Source organism: Clinocottus analis, unplaced genomic scaffold, assembly GCF_023055335.1.
Source record: "Clinocottus analis isolate CAN_PGR_092001 unplaced genomic scaffold, fCliAna1.0.p SCAF_24, whole genome shotgun sequence".
NCBI classification, from domain to species: Eukaryota; Metazoa; Chordata; class Actinopteri; order Perciformes; family Cottidae; genus Clinocottus; species Clinocottus analis.
The window spans coordinates 4,641,118-4,656,513 of record NW_027175976.1 but is presented as its reverse complement, the minus strand read 5'-3'; the positions used below and the strand labels follow the sequence as shown (position 1 = coordinate 4,656,513).

At 44.1% G+C, this 15,396-nt stretch overlaps 1 protein-coding gene across 13 annotated transcripts in view; it reads left to right on the top strand.

The window, feature by feature from the left end:
• LOC137794229 (peripheral plasma membrane protein CASK-like) overlaps window positions 1–8,146 on the top strand; it is a 34,155-nt gene extending 26,009 nt beyond the window's left edge. For 6 of the 13 annotated variants that reach the window (XM_068590935.1, XM_068590934.1, XM_068590940.1 and 3 more), the window contains 13 exons: window positions 329–407; window positions 576–661; window positions 870–938; window positions 1,023–1,091; window positions 1,225–1,260; window positions 1,752–1,790; window positions 2,281–2,477; window positions 2,563–2,678; window positions 3,762–3,842; window positions 4,181–4,261; window positions 4,448–4,650; window positions 4,785–4,868; window positions 6,248–8,146. In XM_068590935.1, the coding sequence (XP_068447036.1) occupies window positions 329–407; window positions 576–661; window positions 870–938; window positions 1,023–1,091; window positions 1,225–1,260; window positions 1,752–1,790; window positions 2,281–2,477; window positions 2,563–2,678; window positions 3,762–3,842; window positions 4,181–4,261; window positions 4,448–4,650; window positions 4,785–4,868; window positions 6,248–6,424 (1,317 nt within the window). In that variant the 3' untranslated portion in view covers window positions 6,425–8,146. The remainder of the gene's footprint in view (window positions 1–328; window positions 408–575; window positions 662–869; window positions 939–1,022; window positions 1,092–1,224; window positions 1,261–1,751; window positions 1,791–2,280; window positions 2,478–2,562; window positions 2,679–3,761; window positions 3,843–4,180; window positions 4,262–4,447; window positions 4,651–4,784; window positions 4,869–6,247) is intronic. The other 7 variants (XM_068590941.1, XM_068590944.1, XM_068590945.1 and 4 more) reach the window with 3 other exon arrangements.
• Window positions 8,147–15,396: the final 7,250 nt, after the last annotated feature.

The following is a 15,396-nucleotide window of genomic DNA, read 5'->3' as shown; positions in this document are numbered from 1 at the left end:
ATCAACCCTTCTGTTAATCACTTAACAGTAAAGGTATTGCAGCCATTTGTTGTGAAGCAGCAGCAGGAAGTGTGAAGATGAAAGTAACAGAAAAGAACATGAAACTACACATCAGTCAATGAACTAAATACATCCCACGATTATAGCCAACCTTCTAATGGCTAGTTTATCATGTCAACACATCTAGAGTAATTGCATCACCATAATAACGCAGCATTAGAGTGCAGTTGAGATCGGCTGCGATGAGACTATGCTGTAGCTGTACATGTAGTGGAAGGTATTGTTAGGATCTGTGATCGTTACACCTCTGACCCTCTGTGTGTTCTAGGGCATTACTCTGAAAATGAACGAACTGAATCACTGTATTGTGGCCCGGATCATGCACGGTGGAATGATTCATCGACAAGGTATTGACACGACAATGAAATGCAAGTGATGCAAGTTGTTGTACCCCGGAGCCATCTCCATAACCCCTTGGGTTTTGCCTCCGACTTCTGCTATGTGAAGGGCTGGCGTTTCAACACCCAAGAGCCTCATTCATAGCCTTTTATTAAATCCTCATTTCCCCCCTTCAGGAACTCTGCATGTAGGAGATGAGATCCGAGAGATTAATGGCATCAGCGTTGCCAATCAGACGGTAGAACAGCTCCAAAAGATGCTGGTGAGTCACACAGATCGGATTTTCTCCCCCTCGCTTTCCACATTTGGACTTTTGCAGGCAGCTTTTAACAAAACGGTGTTCTCATCATTTATGTCTGTTCAGCATCTGACATGCGCTTGTGTCGCGTAACGTCTGATTTGCATTTGTAGCAAAAGATGTTGCCTTGTGGACCGATGTGGTAACGCTGTTTGTCCCCTTGTCCGCACAGAGGGAGATGAGAGGCAGCATCACCTTCAAGATTGTGCCCAGTTACCGGTCCCAGTCCATGTCTTGTGAGGTAAAGAACCCGAAACACACACTTGCATGCATTTTTGAAGATCCTATCGGGAAATGTGATTTATTTAGTGTTTTTCTGTTGCAGAAGGAGTCGCCAGACGTGTCACGACAGTCGCCTGCAAACGGCCACGCCAGCGTCACCAGCTCCATCCTGGTACGTCTCTGCTTAAAACTGGGCCAGGATCAGAGAACTGGAAACTTGCAGCACAAAAGCAAACAATGTTTTTTTTTCCTTCGTGTAAAATTAAATCAGATACTGACACCAACATTTCTCTCTTGTCAACTAGGACCTGCCAGCAACGATCCAGCCCAAAGGCCGCCAGGTGAGATTTGCTCATCCTTTACACCACGACGGCCCTCCTTTTTCAATTCAGTTGTGCGCTCCCTCCCTTTGCTTTACAATCCACTACTGGTATGACAAACTAACACTCATCCCAACAAGTCCAAATCTGCATGCACGCACTTAAAGCCATCGCATCTATTTTCAAGACATTTAGTTTTGCTCCTCCGTGTCGGGCCTTTACTCTGCTTTGGCCTCGCTTGAACATTGGAAAGGTTTCCTCCACAGTTGAGCAGATGACTGATTATTTCCCCTTAAATGAATTTCTCATTTGATTTCTGCCATTCTTGTCTTTCATGCCGTTTATTATGCTCGGAGATCACACACACACACTTATAAACTGCGGTACATTTTTATATAGAAGAAACTGCATCCAGTTGTGGGTCCCTCATCACACCTCTGTTTTTGCCCCTCAACATTTTCTACTGCATGATTATATGTGTAAGTGTGTGTGTGATGCTCTCAACCCCTTAGATCTCAAGACCCGCCATCAAGGACAAATTGTCCATCAAGGTAAGACGTCTCTAAGTGGACTCTTCGTAGAAGTAGATCCCAGCTCCTCCCACCCCATCGCAAGGCTCGGTTCCTCATCATAGTGGTGTCTAGATCCCATGCAAGCTATCAAGGCTCAGTCTTCATATCTTGTTCGTGAGTGGACATGAAGGGCAACAGGAAATGTGGATGTCTGTGCGTAAGCAAATGATTTTATAAAAAAGATGCGTAGGCCGTTTGATCATTTTCGTCTTGCTTTTCATTTATCTAAATGTTTGTGCCCTTTCCTGCTTCGGCTGACACGCTCTTGATCTTTCCTCTTACTGTCTTTCAACGGCGAGCGTCTTTCTAACTTTAACAATACTCGCAGCCGGTCTCCTCCTCGTACAGGCAGCTTGGCCAATCATATTCTCTCCCATATGTTCTCCTGTGATTGCCACGCTGTTCTTCGCCACTCTGCCGACAGCTGACGCGCGTAGCTTTTGTCCCTCTCTGTCCCGCCCTCTTCCAGATTTACGTCCGCGCTCAGTTTGAGTACGACCCGGCGAAAGACGACCTCATCCCATGCAAGGAGGCCGGCATTGGCTTCCAGGTGGGCGACATCATTCAGATCATCTCCAAGGACGACCACAACTGGTGGCAGGGAAAGCTGGAGAACACCAAGAACGGCACAGCGGGCCTCATCCCCTCGCCCGAGCTGCAGGAGTGGTGAGTGGAGCCCCTGCGGCGGCCCTTTCACGAGTGTAAAGTCACATGCTTGAATCACGTGTGACGGCACGCGTGTTCTTTCCAGGCGCGTGGCGTGTATAGCGATGGAGAAGACCAAGCAGGAACAGCAGGCCAGCTGTACCTGGTTTGGCAAGAAGAAGAAACAGTATAAAGACAAGTACCTGGCCAAGCACAATGCAGGTAAGCCAGCCGAACCCACGTAGCGTGCAACTCGTGCAACAGAGCAAAGCTAACCCGCTGCAGACATCTAGTTCTAGCGCTGAGACGGTACAATGTGGAGAAGTTAAAAAAAAGGGGTAAATGATCAGATTGTTGCACCTCCTTCTGTTCAGTATGTGTAACTGCTGCACGTCTGTACTGTTTCCCCTCGACGACCTCTCCTGCTGCCTCGATTTTACCAAACTTTTCACTGACTAACAACGTTGTAAATTAACAGCTTTTTGATGTTTACAAGTGTTGTTGTGTTTTTTTAATTTTTTGTTCAATTTGTCTTTTCTGGTGTCTTTTTTTATTAACCCTTCCGCTCCAACCCTTTGTCCATATTTCATGCTGTCTCTTACCCAATGACATGGCTGCATGTAAGTAACTCCCGACAGCTGGCGTCCAGCCTCTGTGTTTTTCTTCCTCCTCCTTTTCTGCTTTTATACTTCGTCCTCCTCCAAATGTCTCCAAATGACGGCTGCTTTGTTTAGGCTTAGACCGTTTGTGCTCAGAAATAATCAAGTTTAAACGCTTCCTCAAGGTGTTTGACCGTCATCAGGTCGGCTTAGTCCACTTTATGGCATCAATTGAATAACTCAGCACTTGTTCCACGTTTGATTTAAACCACGAGGACAAAACATTGGAATTAATGTTGATCTTATATCAGGATTGCTTGTGTCCTCTTATGATTCATCATTACATATTAATTATAGAGTTTTATTTTTTACAGATGTTTGTATTCACATGTGTACAGTTGCCAGTTTATGAGGTACATCCAGACTGCGACAGACTACTCTGTTACACGCAGAGGTATCTAATAGTTTGTCCACCCGATTTATACCAATAATTGGGAAAACACCTCCAAACTGAACAAATAAGAGGAAGCAACGATATAGCTTTCGTGAAGTAGGATCAGGATATTAGACTGGTTTATCGACATGTACCTAATAAACTGGTGTCTGAATGTATTTTAGCCACTTGCTCCTCAGTTCACCTCAAGAGTTATTGATTATTTTCCATGTACCACCACGGCTGAGCTAAACAAACGTTTCTGCTCTGCAGTGTTCGACCAACTAGATCTGGTGACGTACGAGGAAGTGGTCAGAGTGCCGTCGTTCAAAAGGAAAACGCTGGTCTTGCTCGGTAAGTGAACAATTTGTAATTGTGGAGACGGACGGACGTGTAGTTTGCCATGCAATATATCATGCGATTTAAAAAAATGTATTAAAAAGTAATGAAATAGAAAGTATCATAAAAGTCATAACTTATAAATTATGATGCAATAGCATGACATTGAAATGTCATAAAAAAGTCAGAGACAAGTATGCAATAAAAAAAATCATAAAAAGCCATAGTATGTCATACAATTAAAATAAATTCCATTATAAATGTCACAAGCATGCAATTAAAAGCATGTCACACAAAATCATAGTATTCCATGACAGTCGAGCACGCCATAAACATGTCATCCTTTCATCCAGGTGCACATGGAGTTGGACGGAGGCACATCAAGAACACGCTTATTACCAAACATCCTGACCGCTTCGCCTACCCCATCCCTCGTAAGGACACACACACACACACACACACACACACACACACACACACACACACACACACACACACACACACACACACACACACACACACACACACACACACACACACACACACACTTAACAAAACCGGTGTCATCATCTGTTATGTCCCACGATTTTCATCCCTCCGTCCGTCCCCTCTCTGCTCAGACACGACTCGGCCTCCGAAGAAGGACGAGGAGAACGGAAAGAACTACTACTTTGTGTCTCACGACCAGATGATGCAGGACATCAGCAACAACGACTACCTGGAGTACGGCAGCCACGAGGACGCCATGTACGGGACCAGGCTGGAGACCATCAGGCAGATCCACGTGCAGGGCATGGTGTCCATCCTGGACGTGGAGCCGCAGGTGACGACAGGACCCAGCCGATCAATACCATCACGTCATGAATAAATAATCTAAAGTTGCCAAAGTCCGGAGGGCGGTTTGGTCGGAAGCACTTTTAAACCGAAATAAAAAAACTCTCTTTCTCTCTCCATCAGGCACTAAAGATCCTCAGGACGGCGGATTTCGCTCCTTATGTCGTCTTCGTCGCAGCTCCCACTGTCACCCCGGGCATGACTGAGGTACTTCACACATACTTCCTAAACTTCCGCTCCCACTCTTGTTCCAGTTTACTTCATTCGCACATACTCTCTAACTCTCATTCAGTCCACCTTAGTTCTGAGTTACTTAACCTGAACACCTTCCAAACTGTGTATACCGCCTCGATTTTTGTTCCTGTCACACCCCTTTTAGTTTTTTTTGTTCTTTTGCTCAGTGTTTCTTACGCTGCACGTGCCCTGTATGCTTTAAGCATGTTTTTTATTCTCTTTCGCTTGCTGATTTCCGTTTGCACTCGAGATTCCAAAGTGGTGCAAGAAGCTGCCTGTGAGTACTGGCTGGGTGGTGTGCGTTCCTGTAGAAAGGCGTGTTTGTGTAGCTCTGTCTGTGTCAACTTGTATTCCTCTTGATTTCCTCTAAATCCTCTAATCCCTCTAATAATCCTCTTAATTGTGTGTGTTTTCTCACTGGTGCATCCTTGTTACCGCTACAACATAATGCACCATCGTATCCTCCGGACCAACCCTACCTCTCCTTTCCACTTCCCCTCTCCTCCTTGAATCATGTACGATTCTGGCCAATAATTAATTTTATTTTATAAATTGTTCTCCAATCAATGTTGCCATTTAGAGTGCAGTAATTTTCCATAAATGTCCGGCGTGCGTTGGTGGTCTCCGTGGTATTACACAAGATAGGCGCCATCACAAGTAATGGATGGATTTAATTAATTTTAATTTCATCTAATTAACTTTTTTAATACGTAAACAAATTTGTATTGATGTCATTTGCTGCGTGTCAAGCACAGTCAGTTTACATTGTAGAAAATGTCCTCCAAAAACACATTTTGATTACATTTAAATGATGCGTTTTATCTGGCATACCATGACTATGCAATGACATTTTTCTTTTTTTAGGACACTTTAAATATAAGTTTCATAGCTTACTTTGCTATGACTCTTATATGTTGGTCATATAAAAAAGAAGAGCATCTTCCCACATCAACATTATAGAGTGCTGCTTTTTTCCTCAAGGAAACTCTTTGGCTGAGCACTTACGATATTTGGGAGTCGAGACTTTACTGACCTCGCGACAGGCTGGAGTGCTGCTTTATGTTTTGGCCGTCTTTTATGAAGTGAATTAAAATTCGCAGCAGCTGACTGACTTTGTATAAAACGTTGACATTGACCTCCTCCAGCGCAAAAGGCCGATGACACAAGTTAGCGAGTTATAAAAACTCAGCTCTTGTCATTCCAACCCCGCTTCTACAAATGGGACCGCGATGTAAAAACACTCGACCCGAATCCTAAATAAGTGTGAATTGATGTTTCGAACTCGACCGCGAAAGGGAGGCTTGAAGCAAAGCCAGTCACTAACCCCGCCCCATTCTCCATCACACCCTCAGGATGACTCTCTTCAGCGGCTCCAAAAGGAATCAGAGATGCTGCAGGGGACCTACGCCCACTACTTTGACCAGACCATCATCAACAACGAGATCGACGACACCATCCGGCTGCTGGAGGAGGCCGTGGACCTGGTGTCCACCACCTCCCAGTGGGTCCCCGTCTCCTGGGTCTACTGACCCGACGGCGATCGGCTCGTCGCCCTGAACGATCCTTCTCTGATCCCACGCGGATGCTAAACTTGGGTCAAGTCCACACGCCCCTTCTCCCCCCTCACTCGAGTCACTTCCCTCATCCGAATCACACATTTCTGTAGATAAAGTGTTGTTGAAAAAGAGGGAAATGAAGAAACTAATGACTCGCGACAGAGACTTCATCCTGCCCCTTACCCCGCCCCCTTTTTCTCAACAGCCTCAAAGGCACATTGTTGTGTACATATATACATATATATATATAAATGATAAAAAACAACAACTAAGTGAATACGGTTCTGTCCTCGTTGAAGGGTGGGGAGCGGAGGGGCAGTGTGGTAGATATTTTGTACTTTTCTTTTGTAATCGACGGATGGGTGGCAATATTGGAAAGGCAATAGCGAGCATGACCATAAAGCAGTCTTACGTGGGTGTGTGTGTATGTGTGTGTGTGTCAACCCTTTATTTTTAAAAAGGCACTCCTTGTTGTAATCTTGTCCTCCTCTCCCAACACCTCTAGTCTCCTCGGCCCCCATGCCGAACTTTAAAGCACATTAGAAGCTGCTACAGTGGCGACAAAGTTTGAGTGAAGCAGAAAGCACAGGAAACTTGGCAGTTTCTTTCTCCCTCACCCCTCCCCAGCCCTCTTTTTATGATTTCACTGGCCCTCTGTGCCTGTCAGTCTGTTGAAGGAGCACACCGCATCCTCTCTACGCTGTCTCTCCGTGTGTTGCCGTAGCCTATCGTACCACGCTTCCCCTCCAAGCCGCCGACGGTCTCTGTTTACACCTCAGTTTGCACAAAAATGGGACAATGAAGAAGACGTGTTCTGCATCTGGCCGCCTCCTCCTCCTCCTCCTCCCCCGCACCCCCGTACATGAAACGCTAAGCGGTGGTCAGTGGACCCTCGAAGATGGTTCTTGGGGCGCTGTCGGAAAAAAAGAGCGCTCGCATCGACCTCGAACCGTGGGTTCAAAACTGGACGACAAAGACAAAAATTAAAAAAGTGAACTGCCTTATCAGAGCCTCGGGGAAGAAGTTTAATAACACCTATGCACACCCCTGGTGTCTGCCAGGCACGGCCGCCACCGTTTCTCTTCTTCGCCCACACTCAAATAGTGAGCCATGCTTGTTAAAATGTAAAGTGTTCATAGGAATATCTGTGGAAGGGGAGGGCCTCGTGTCGGTGGGACGGATCCAAAATCCCAGAGCCGCCATTTTGGAACTGTTAACTGTTGTCTTTAAAAAATAAATATAAAGGAGTATTCTTGTTTTTTGAGGGAGAGAAAATAACTAAATTTTGTGTGTAACTGTTTCAATGGTGCGTACGTCATACGAGTGAATTACCAAGAGCCAGTGTATATTAACCCTTAAAAGAAGCTCAGTATGTGACATAACCTCTTCCTGCTTTACCAGAAGTGAGACGGCACGGCCCCACCTGCAGTAACTCGGTAAGTAAGCACATCAGGTGAAGGGTCTTAGACAAAAGATGTTTTTTTTTTCTTTAATTCTTTTTTTTAAGTCGATATATTCCACCGTGCGGTGTGGTTGCTGTTGCTCCACTTCAAGTAAAGTGTTTTCATTTCAAGTCCTGTGTAAATTACCTCTGCAAAATGACAAAAGCAGCTCTTCTGTATGAAATGTTGTTCTTTTTTTGTTATTTCATTTTTCAAAAAAAAAATATATTTCCTTTTACGTGTTTAAAGTAAACCGCCTCGTCTTCCTCCTTTCTTTCTTTTCTGTGCTTCTGTTAATTATTCTGTAGCGCCACAGTTCAGGACGAGGACGTCATTAAGGCCAGCACACTCGGCACTGTTTGCAAATCAAACACATTTTAGGAATATTCTGTTGGAACGAGCGAAGATTTGCCTGTTGGATTCCTCAATGATCCGATTTTAATGAGCAAAGTAAATCTACTCTATAGTCAATGTCATGCCCACCAGGAAAGCGTATTGAAGGTCTATATATATATTTATCACATTCCTGTCATAAATAATACAGTATATAGCATTGTTTGCTTTGCTCATAATTCTACGGCTCAATTCGTTAAACTGTTCAAACACAGGAAGGAGACGCTGATGAAGCAATTTCTGTTTATTGATTCGAATCAGTTTAAGGAGAGACGAGGGTCATTAAGAGGAATCTGTTCAGGGTTAACTGTCCGGAGTTTCACACCCTAACCCACTTTATTAAAGCCTCGACTACCTGCAGTTATTTAGAGACGCTTTGCATTTTAAAAGTGTTTATAAATAGATGATGCTTAGTGGGTTTCATCAACTAGGCTGTGATCAACTCGTTATCAGTCAAAATGAGGGAAATGGACATTACTGCTGAATAATGCTAATATTAAATAGATCCATAAACCACCTCAGTGATGAAGATTACATGTTTTTTTTACTGTTTAGTCGTTTAGCCTAAAATAACTTTAGCTTAGCTTTACTATGCATCATTTAGTATCCTCTGTCAATTTCTAGGTCTTGCAAATGCTGACATCATTTTTGGTCATAATCAAATGAAGGTTAACATGTTTAAATCAGAACATTTGAGAAGACTTTGACCCTTGGATGCACTCCACTCACTCCCCAAACTTAGAATCACTCTTAAAAAGCTGTGAACAAAGAGCCACCGCTTTTTCTTCCTAAATTCCTGAAAAGCAGACAGTTTAGAGATAAAGAGGGTCTCGCCCTGCCGGCGGCGACGGTCCGCCTGTCCGCTCGCCCGCCCGCCGCCCAAGGTCGGACCCATCAGCCTCGGGAGACGGGGGGAGCTGATGGGTGACGGATGGTTTACCCCACGAGACAGACGGACGGGCCCGATGGAAGAACTCGCTGCCAAATGGACCGGGGAGTTCGCTGGCTCATCTCGGGCGGAGGAGGGGCTCACGCTGTTTGCAGAGATGGCCTGTTTGACTGTGTACTCTGGCCCTGAAGCACAGATAAGTCACTGCTCCCCTGCAGATGGGAACTGCTGAGGAAGCAGAAACTCCATTGGTCGGAATTGAGCCATTGTTTGGCATCTAGCGTCGATTTACTGGCTATTGGTTGTTTTTTTCTTCACTAAGATGCTGCATGAGCTCTCAGTAATAAAGACTGGCAGTTATACAAAGTTAAGTTCAGAACTTTAAAAAAAAAAAAAAGGCCTCTCGGGGTCCAGGTGAGCTGAATGAAAAGTACTTTATTAATCCCCAAGGAGAATTTCTTTTTTTTTTTTTTTAATGAAAAGTACTTAAGTTGCAGAGAAACGGAGAACATTGAGGAGCTGATCCATGACGGATGGAGGAGCAACATTAGGAAAAGAGAGACAGTACTGCTGTCATCAGACCTCAAAGCTCTTCTACGAGTATAAAAAAGTAGCTTGACAACGCTGTGTGATTAAATCACACACACACGTCACAAATTCATACAAAGTTCCAGACAGATGTATTGTTTTTATGTTCTGTGAGGGGTTCACACTCACTTAGACCTGACAAGCTACTGTAATATCTGTCATATTCGCACTAGCTGCATTTTTCCCCACAGAGCGTGCAGGTCACGCCTCTCTGCCCCAATACCAAGGAAGAGTTCAAACACTGTCTGATTGCAAACGTGGAAGTTCAGTTCTATATGACTTATGTTATTCTCATATTTCCCTTGATGGACGTTAACAAGTTTATTTTATAGTTTACTTCTATTTTATTATTTGTTTGTTTTTTCCTGACAGTCATGCCCAGGCAGAAAAGAGACCATGTGATAACAATAGGTAGAGACTTAGTTACTAATAGTAAGCTGCAAAAAGTGTGTGAGCGCTGCTTGATCAGCAGGAGGCCTGAAACAATGAGGAGATCTCCGTGTGGACTCAAGGCCTTCCTTTGCTCGGGAGCTGCTTCAAGCTTTACAAGAAGGCCGGACAATGAATGAAACTCGCCATAAACAACCCTGAGAAATACAGGAAAGGGTCACGAGATGCAAAAGCATCAAAAGTCCTTTAGCATCCTGCATAATATTCATCTCACTTGTGCCCGTAATGATCTTTGTTCTTTGGTTGAATCCACACATATCTCTGCTTCTTGTTACTATAGAAACTGTTTCCTGTTCAAGGAGAAAAGCCTCGGCAGGTAATTACACACCGAGGGAAACTTTGCTTTTATGCTGGTGTCATTCTGCCGGCAGGGGAAATAGAATTAAACTAAAGGGCTACACGCCGCTGTTGGTAAAACTACTGATCGGGTGTGATTGAGCTCTGACAAAAAACACACTGCACAACAAGTTCACACTTCCTCTGTTTTCACCTCCAAACCTTCCGGCTTCACGCGAGTCAACGTCTCCAAACTTGTGTTTGGAAGTCCGTCCCAAGAGAGGACGTCCGGGGACTGAATGATCGTTTAATGTGTACTTATGTCTTTGTAATTTCTCCTCTAAATAATTTACTTCCAGCCTTCGCATAGAATTCTGCTACACGTCAGGACTTTTATGTTTTTTTGTACAGCTCTGAGCCGAGATGGGACCGGAAACCAGGTTGCTCAGCGTGCTCAACCAGAGCATCGCTCACTAAAGTGGAATACAAACATCTGCCCAACCTCGCAGTCTAGATCTCACCATCCCCTTCAGCTCAACACGCCCGTCCTCCCTCAGCAGATCACAAACCTCCGTGTACGGCTGCCGAGCCGCCGCTTCCCAAAACCAAACGCCGTTTAGGCTTTCATGAGAACGAGACCAAAGGCAACCCCCAACGCGCGATGTGGAAAAATCGACAAGCCTCGCCTCATGCGTCAGGACTGAAGAAAGAAGACAAGAAAAGGAAACAAATGCTTCCTATACCATTGATGTAGCACTGTGTGACTGGTGGAAACAATCACCTTCCTGTGATGGAGTGTCTTTTGTCTTCAGTTTAAAAAGCGAAGGGATTTGTTGCAGCAGACAAAGAATCAGTGGTGGCAACACACATGCGACATGCTACATGCAACATGCTACATGCTACAGCAGTGAAATCAAACTTATAACCCCATTGATACTTTGCACACAGGCATCAAAAGGCATTAGCTAAAAAAATAATTCCTAAAAACAAACACCAGAAGGTGTTTTTCTGTGTCGTTTGAAGCGCTCATACCGGGTGAGCTTATAACATAACTGTTAACAAACAATTGCCATTATCAATAAAGCCGCCCATAACACTCTTTTTAAATGGCTTGAAGGCCAAAAAGTCCAAAACACAAAGAGATTCATTCTACAAAAGGAGTGAAACTGAACAGAATTATTTCTCGATGAACGACTTTAAAACAATCCAACATTTAAATTGTTGTCTGTTCTGTCTAGGAACTAGTTACTTCATGAGATAGCAGCCGTAGTGGCTTTATTAATGAACTGGACGTTACATGGATTGCAGTGTGTGTAATAAATTACACGCAGCATCCAGAATCACTGCAGCGCTGGGATCACGGTGACCACCTGACATTTCTGAGACTTCCTCCCTGGGAGCGTTTCCATCTCCCCTAAAGGCAACAACATCTCCTTTGTTAGAAGACAGGTATCAAAGTCAAAAAGTTAGCAATTCTACATATTTCATGCCGCCGATGACAATGAGCCAACGCCGAGTACAGCTTCTGAGCTGGTTCTCTCAGGGCTTTTCTCTCCTCCGGAGGCAGCCTTTCAAGGCTGCAATAGACATTTAAGCTTGGAGTATTAGCAGCGAAACCTCCCAAGCATTTGCATTAACAGGTTTTTTTCTTCTTCTTCTCAGACACTGAGTCAAACACCCGCTAAGCTCGTCTCAGATTACTGCAGTTCTCCTTTTGGTGAGGGACCTCTTATCACAAACATAGGCAGTGGGCTTCCACAGTAAACTCTGGAATACAGACCGGTCCTATAAAGCAAACACACACTTCCTACTGCGTGTGTGTGTGTGTACTTCTTACACGGTCACAAATAAACACTAACCTCTAATAGTACGTGACCTGCGATGGGCGGTTTAGGAGCAGAACATTTAACTGCAACTCTTTGCAAATTCAACATCCTCTGGTTACAACTTCTCTGCTTTTCTTAAAGTGACAGTACACATAATCTTTGAGTTTCACGCACTGCCGAGCAAACAAAACCAGACCCGAGGTGAAACGCAACGGCTTCCCTGGAGGGCGTGAGAATAGGATACGCCAAACGATTAATCGAGGAAATCGAGAGTGACTGACCTTTTGGTGTTTTGCTTTAGGAAAGCGGCCTCAGTCCTCTGGTCGACCTCTGAGGAAGCACCAATAATAAAAAAAACTTTACATTTTGCTTAGTCATTGCACAAATGTACCTGTAAAGTGTAAACTAATGCTGGCTCAATGCATTCATGTGGTTAACATGCGACACAGACGTGATCTCGTCCATACAACACATCATGAGAGACATTCACAACACACTGTGGTTTACTGAACAATACAATTTACTTTATTCAGTATGTCTTGGAGAAACCGGGTAAATGTTAAATGTCAATATGATGAATCGAAGGCTAAATGTTATATTTATTGCACTGGTTTGATGGGAAAACAATATTATATGTAAAGCATAAATGAAATAGATGGTCCTCTGTATTGTATAGAATAGATAACTATCATGTACATGAATGATTCATGTAACAATAAATGATTGATTTTTCCTTTTTAGTCCAAGTTTTCACTGAAATATGAAAATACTGTGTTGAATATAACCATATCATGTGTGTGTGTGTGTGTGTATATATACATATATCTGTAAAATACAATAATTCACGTGTGCTTAATTGTATAAATGTCATAACAGACAATGTCTTTCCTTTATTACAATAACTGAACATCTAGTCCAGAATCAAAGCATCACCCAAAAACAATAAACAATTAAATCAACACACCCTCTTCTTCATCGTCATCTCGTCCTCCCTGTAAGCGTCAGAATGCATTTCGTGCTGAGTCGACAGACATCTCACACACCTGGAGGTCATCAGCTAATTAAAACGTCCATTAAACAGCACGTGAGCAGAGTGTGCTCGTTTTCTCCACCGACAGGCTCAGATTGTTGTAACGTTTAATTATGTAAAGGATCACACAGAGAAAACCTCTCTGGAAACTGAATATCCACATATATACTATATAATACACTCTGGAAACAAACAAAACTCTGCGTCACCGTTTCCACGCGTAGCCCCGCCCCGCTGTGCGGTGATTGGCCCGCGCTGTTTAGCTCCGTCTAGTGACGTGATTGACGGATCATGTGGCGAACGAGCGCTGACACGGAAATAAAGAAGAAGAAAGAAATTTGTCTGAATTATTATTAATGCTTAATTTAATTTAAATTAGGGACGACTATTAGGTTATTATAATCAATTAAAATAATATTTCCTTGTCTTTCTCTTATAACTAGCTACTATATAGTACTCATTAACAATTCCTGAGTCATTCCTCACTCACTTCTTAATTAAGTAATCATTTACTAATAATTTTCTATTAGGAGTTACATGAACTAATGGTTCACCAGCAGGTAATTCCTCATTCCTTCCTATGTAAGTTATTGTTAATTATTACTAAATATGGAAATACTAGAAGCTGACCACAGGACTTATTCTGAATCCTGGTCACTATATCCTCCATCATATCTGTGCTTGATCTGGTATGCAGAGAACAATAAGGATTAAAACAGAAGTCTGTGGGAGCCATATGAGGATGCTGTAACAGCAGCAGCTTATCTCATGGAAAAACTGCACAACAGCCACTCAATTCATCACAATTGGTTTCAGATGGCGAAAAGATTTCAACTGGGGGGCAATTTACAGAAGACTGTGTGTGTGTGTGTGTGTGTGTGTGTGTGTGTGTGTGTGTGTGTGTGTGTGTGTGTGTGTGTGTGTGTGTGTGTGATTTCTATGATGACATAATGATCTCCCCATCACCACACTCTCGCCATAATGGCTCAAATTGGGCCCTCGCCTCCCAGCATGCCTTGCCAGGGATTGAGTCAGCCGAGCTGCAGGGCGCAGTGTGTCCAGCAGATGACAGCGTTTCACTTTGAATTTCCTGAGCCCCCCCCCCCCCCCCCCCCGCTCCCTCCCCTCATTTTTTTCTCCTCCCTCTCTGCATCTTTTAATTGGAGGACAGAAACGGCCTCAAATTCAACGTGACTCTTTATTCTGATTATAATAAGGTAATATGATCTGGCTTGCCGTTATTTTTGATTTATCCAGCTGAGACTTCGAAACAGCGGCCCTTTGATAAGCCAGCAAATCAATACCCAAGTTTCACACACTCACACACACACACACACACACACATCGATATGATTGTAAAATAATAATTAATTAAAGATGGAGCCGCTCTTGCAGGAAGTAGCAGTAAATTGAAGGCCTTGGTAAGTGATCAGTGATCCATGACTTGCATCTTCCACTCACACCGCATGCACAGGCAATTATGCCGTGCTGAACCATGGAGAGTTCAGAATTACTCCAAAACTGGGTTAACAGCTGCCTGCATCCACTCTCTCCAAATGCTCTCAGCTCACACACACACACACAGACAGACACACACACGCACACACTGCCTCCACCGCCACCTATCCATGCACAGACAATTGGCCTGGTTCTTCAAGTGGAAGACATGTCACACAGGGCACCGAGCAGAGAGCTCCAAGTAACAAGGCCCTGTGAGACACGGAGGGGCATGGTATACCTGCCAGAGTGAGTAATACTCTTCACCAGGAAGAGAGAGAGCGAGAGTGTGTGTGCGTGTGTGTAGGCAGAGGAAGAAACAACACATCTGTGTTGAGCTCGTACAGCCTGATCTACTCTCACTGCGGCGTCTGTCTTCACTCGCCCTCCCCCAACCCGATATGTCACACACTTTTGTTCAGGGAGCTTATCATGCTGCTGTGACACTGTGATAATGTGAAAATGATTTTATTTGTGTGTGTGTGTGGGAGGGGCTACGTCAACTCTCAGGAACTCCCCCTTTCGATAGACGCCATATGGCAACGCGTCGGCTC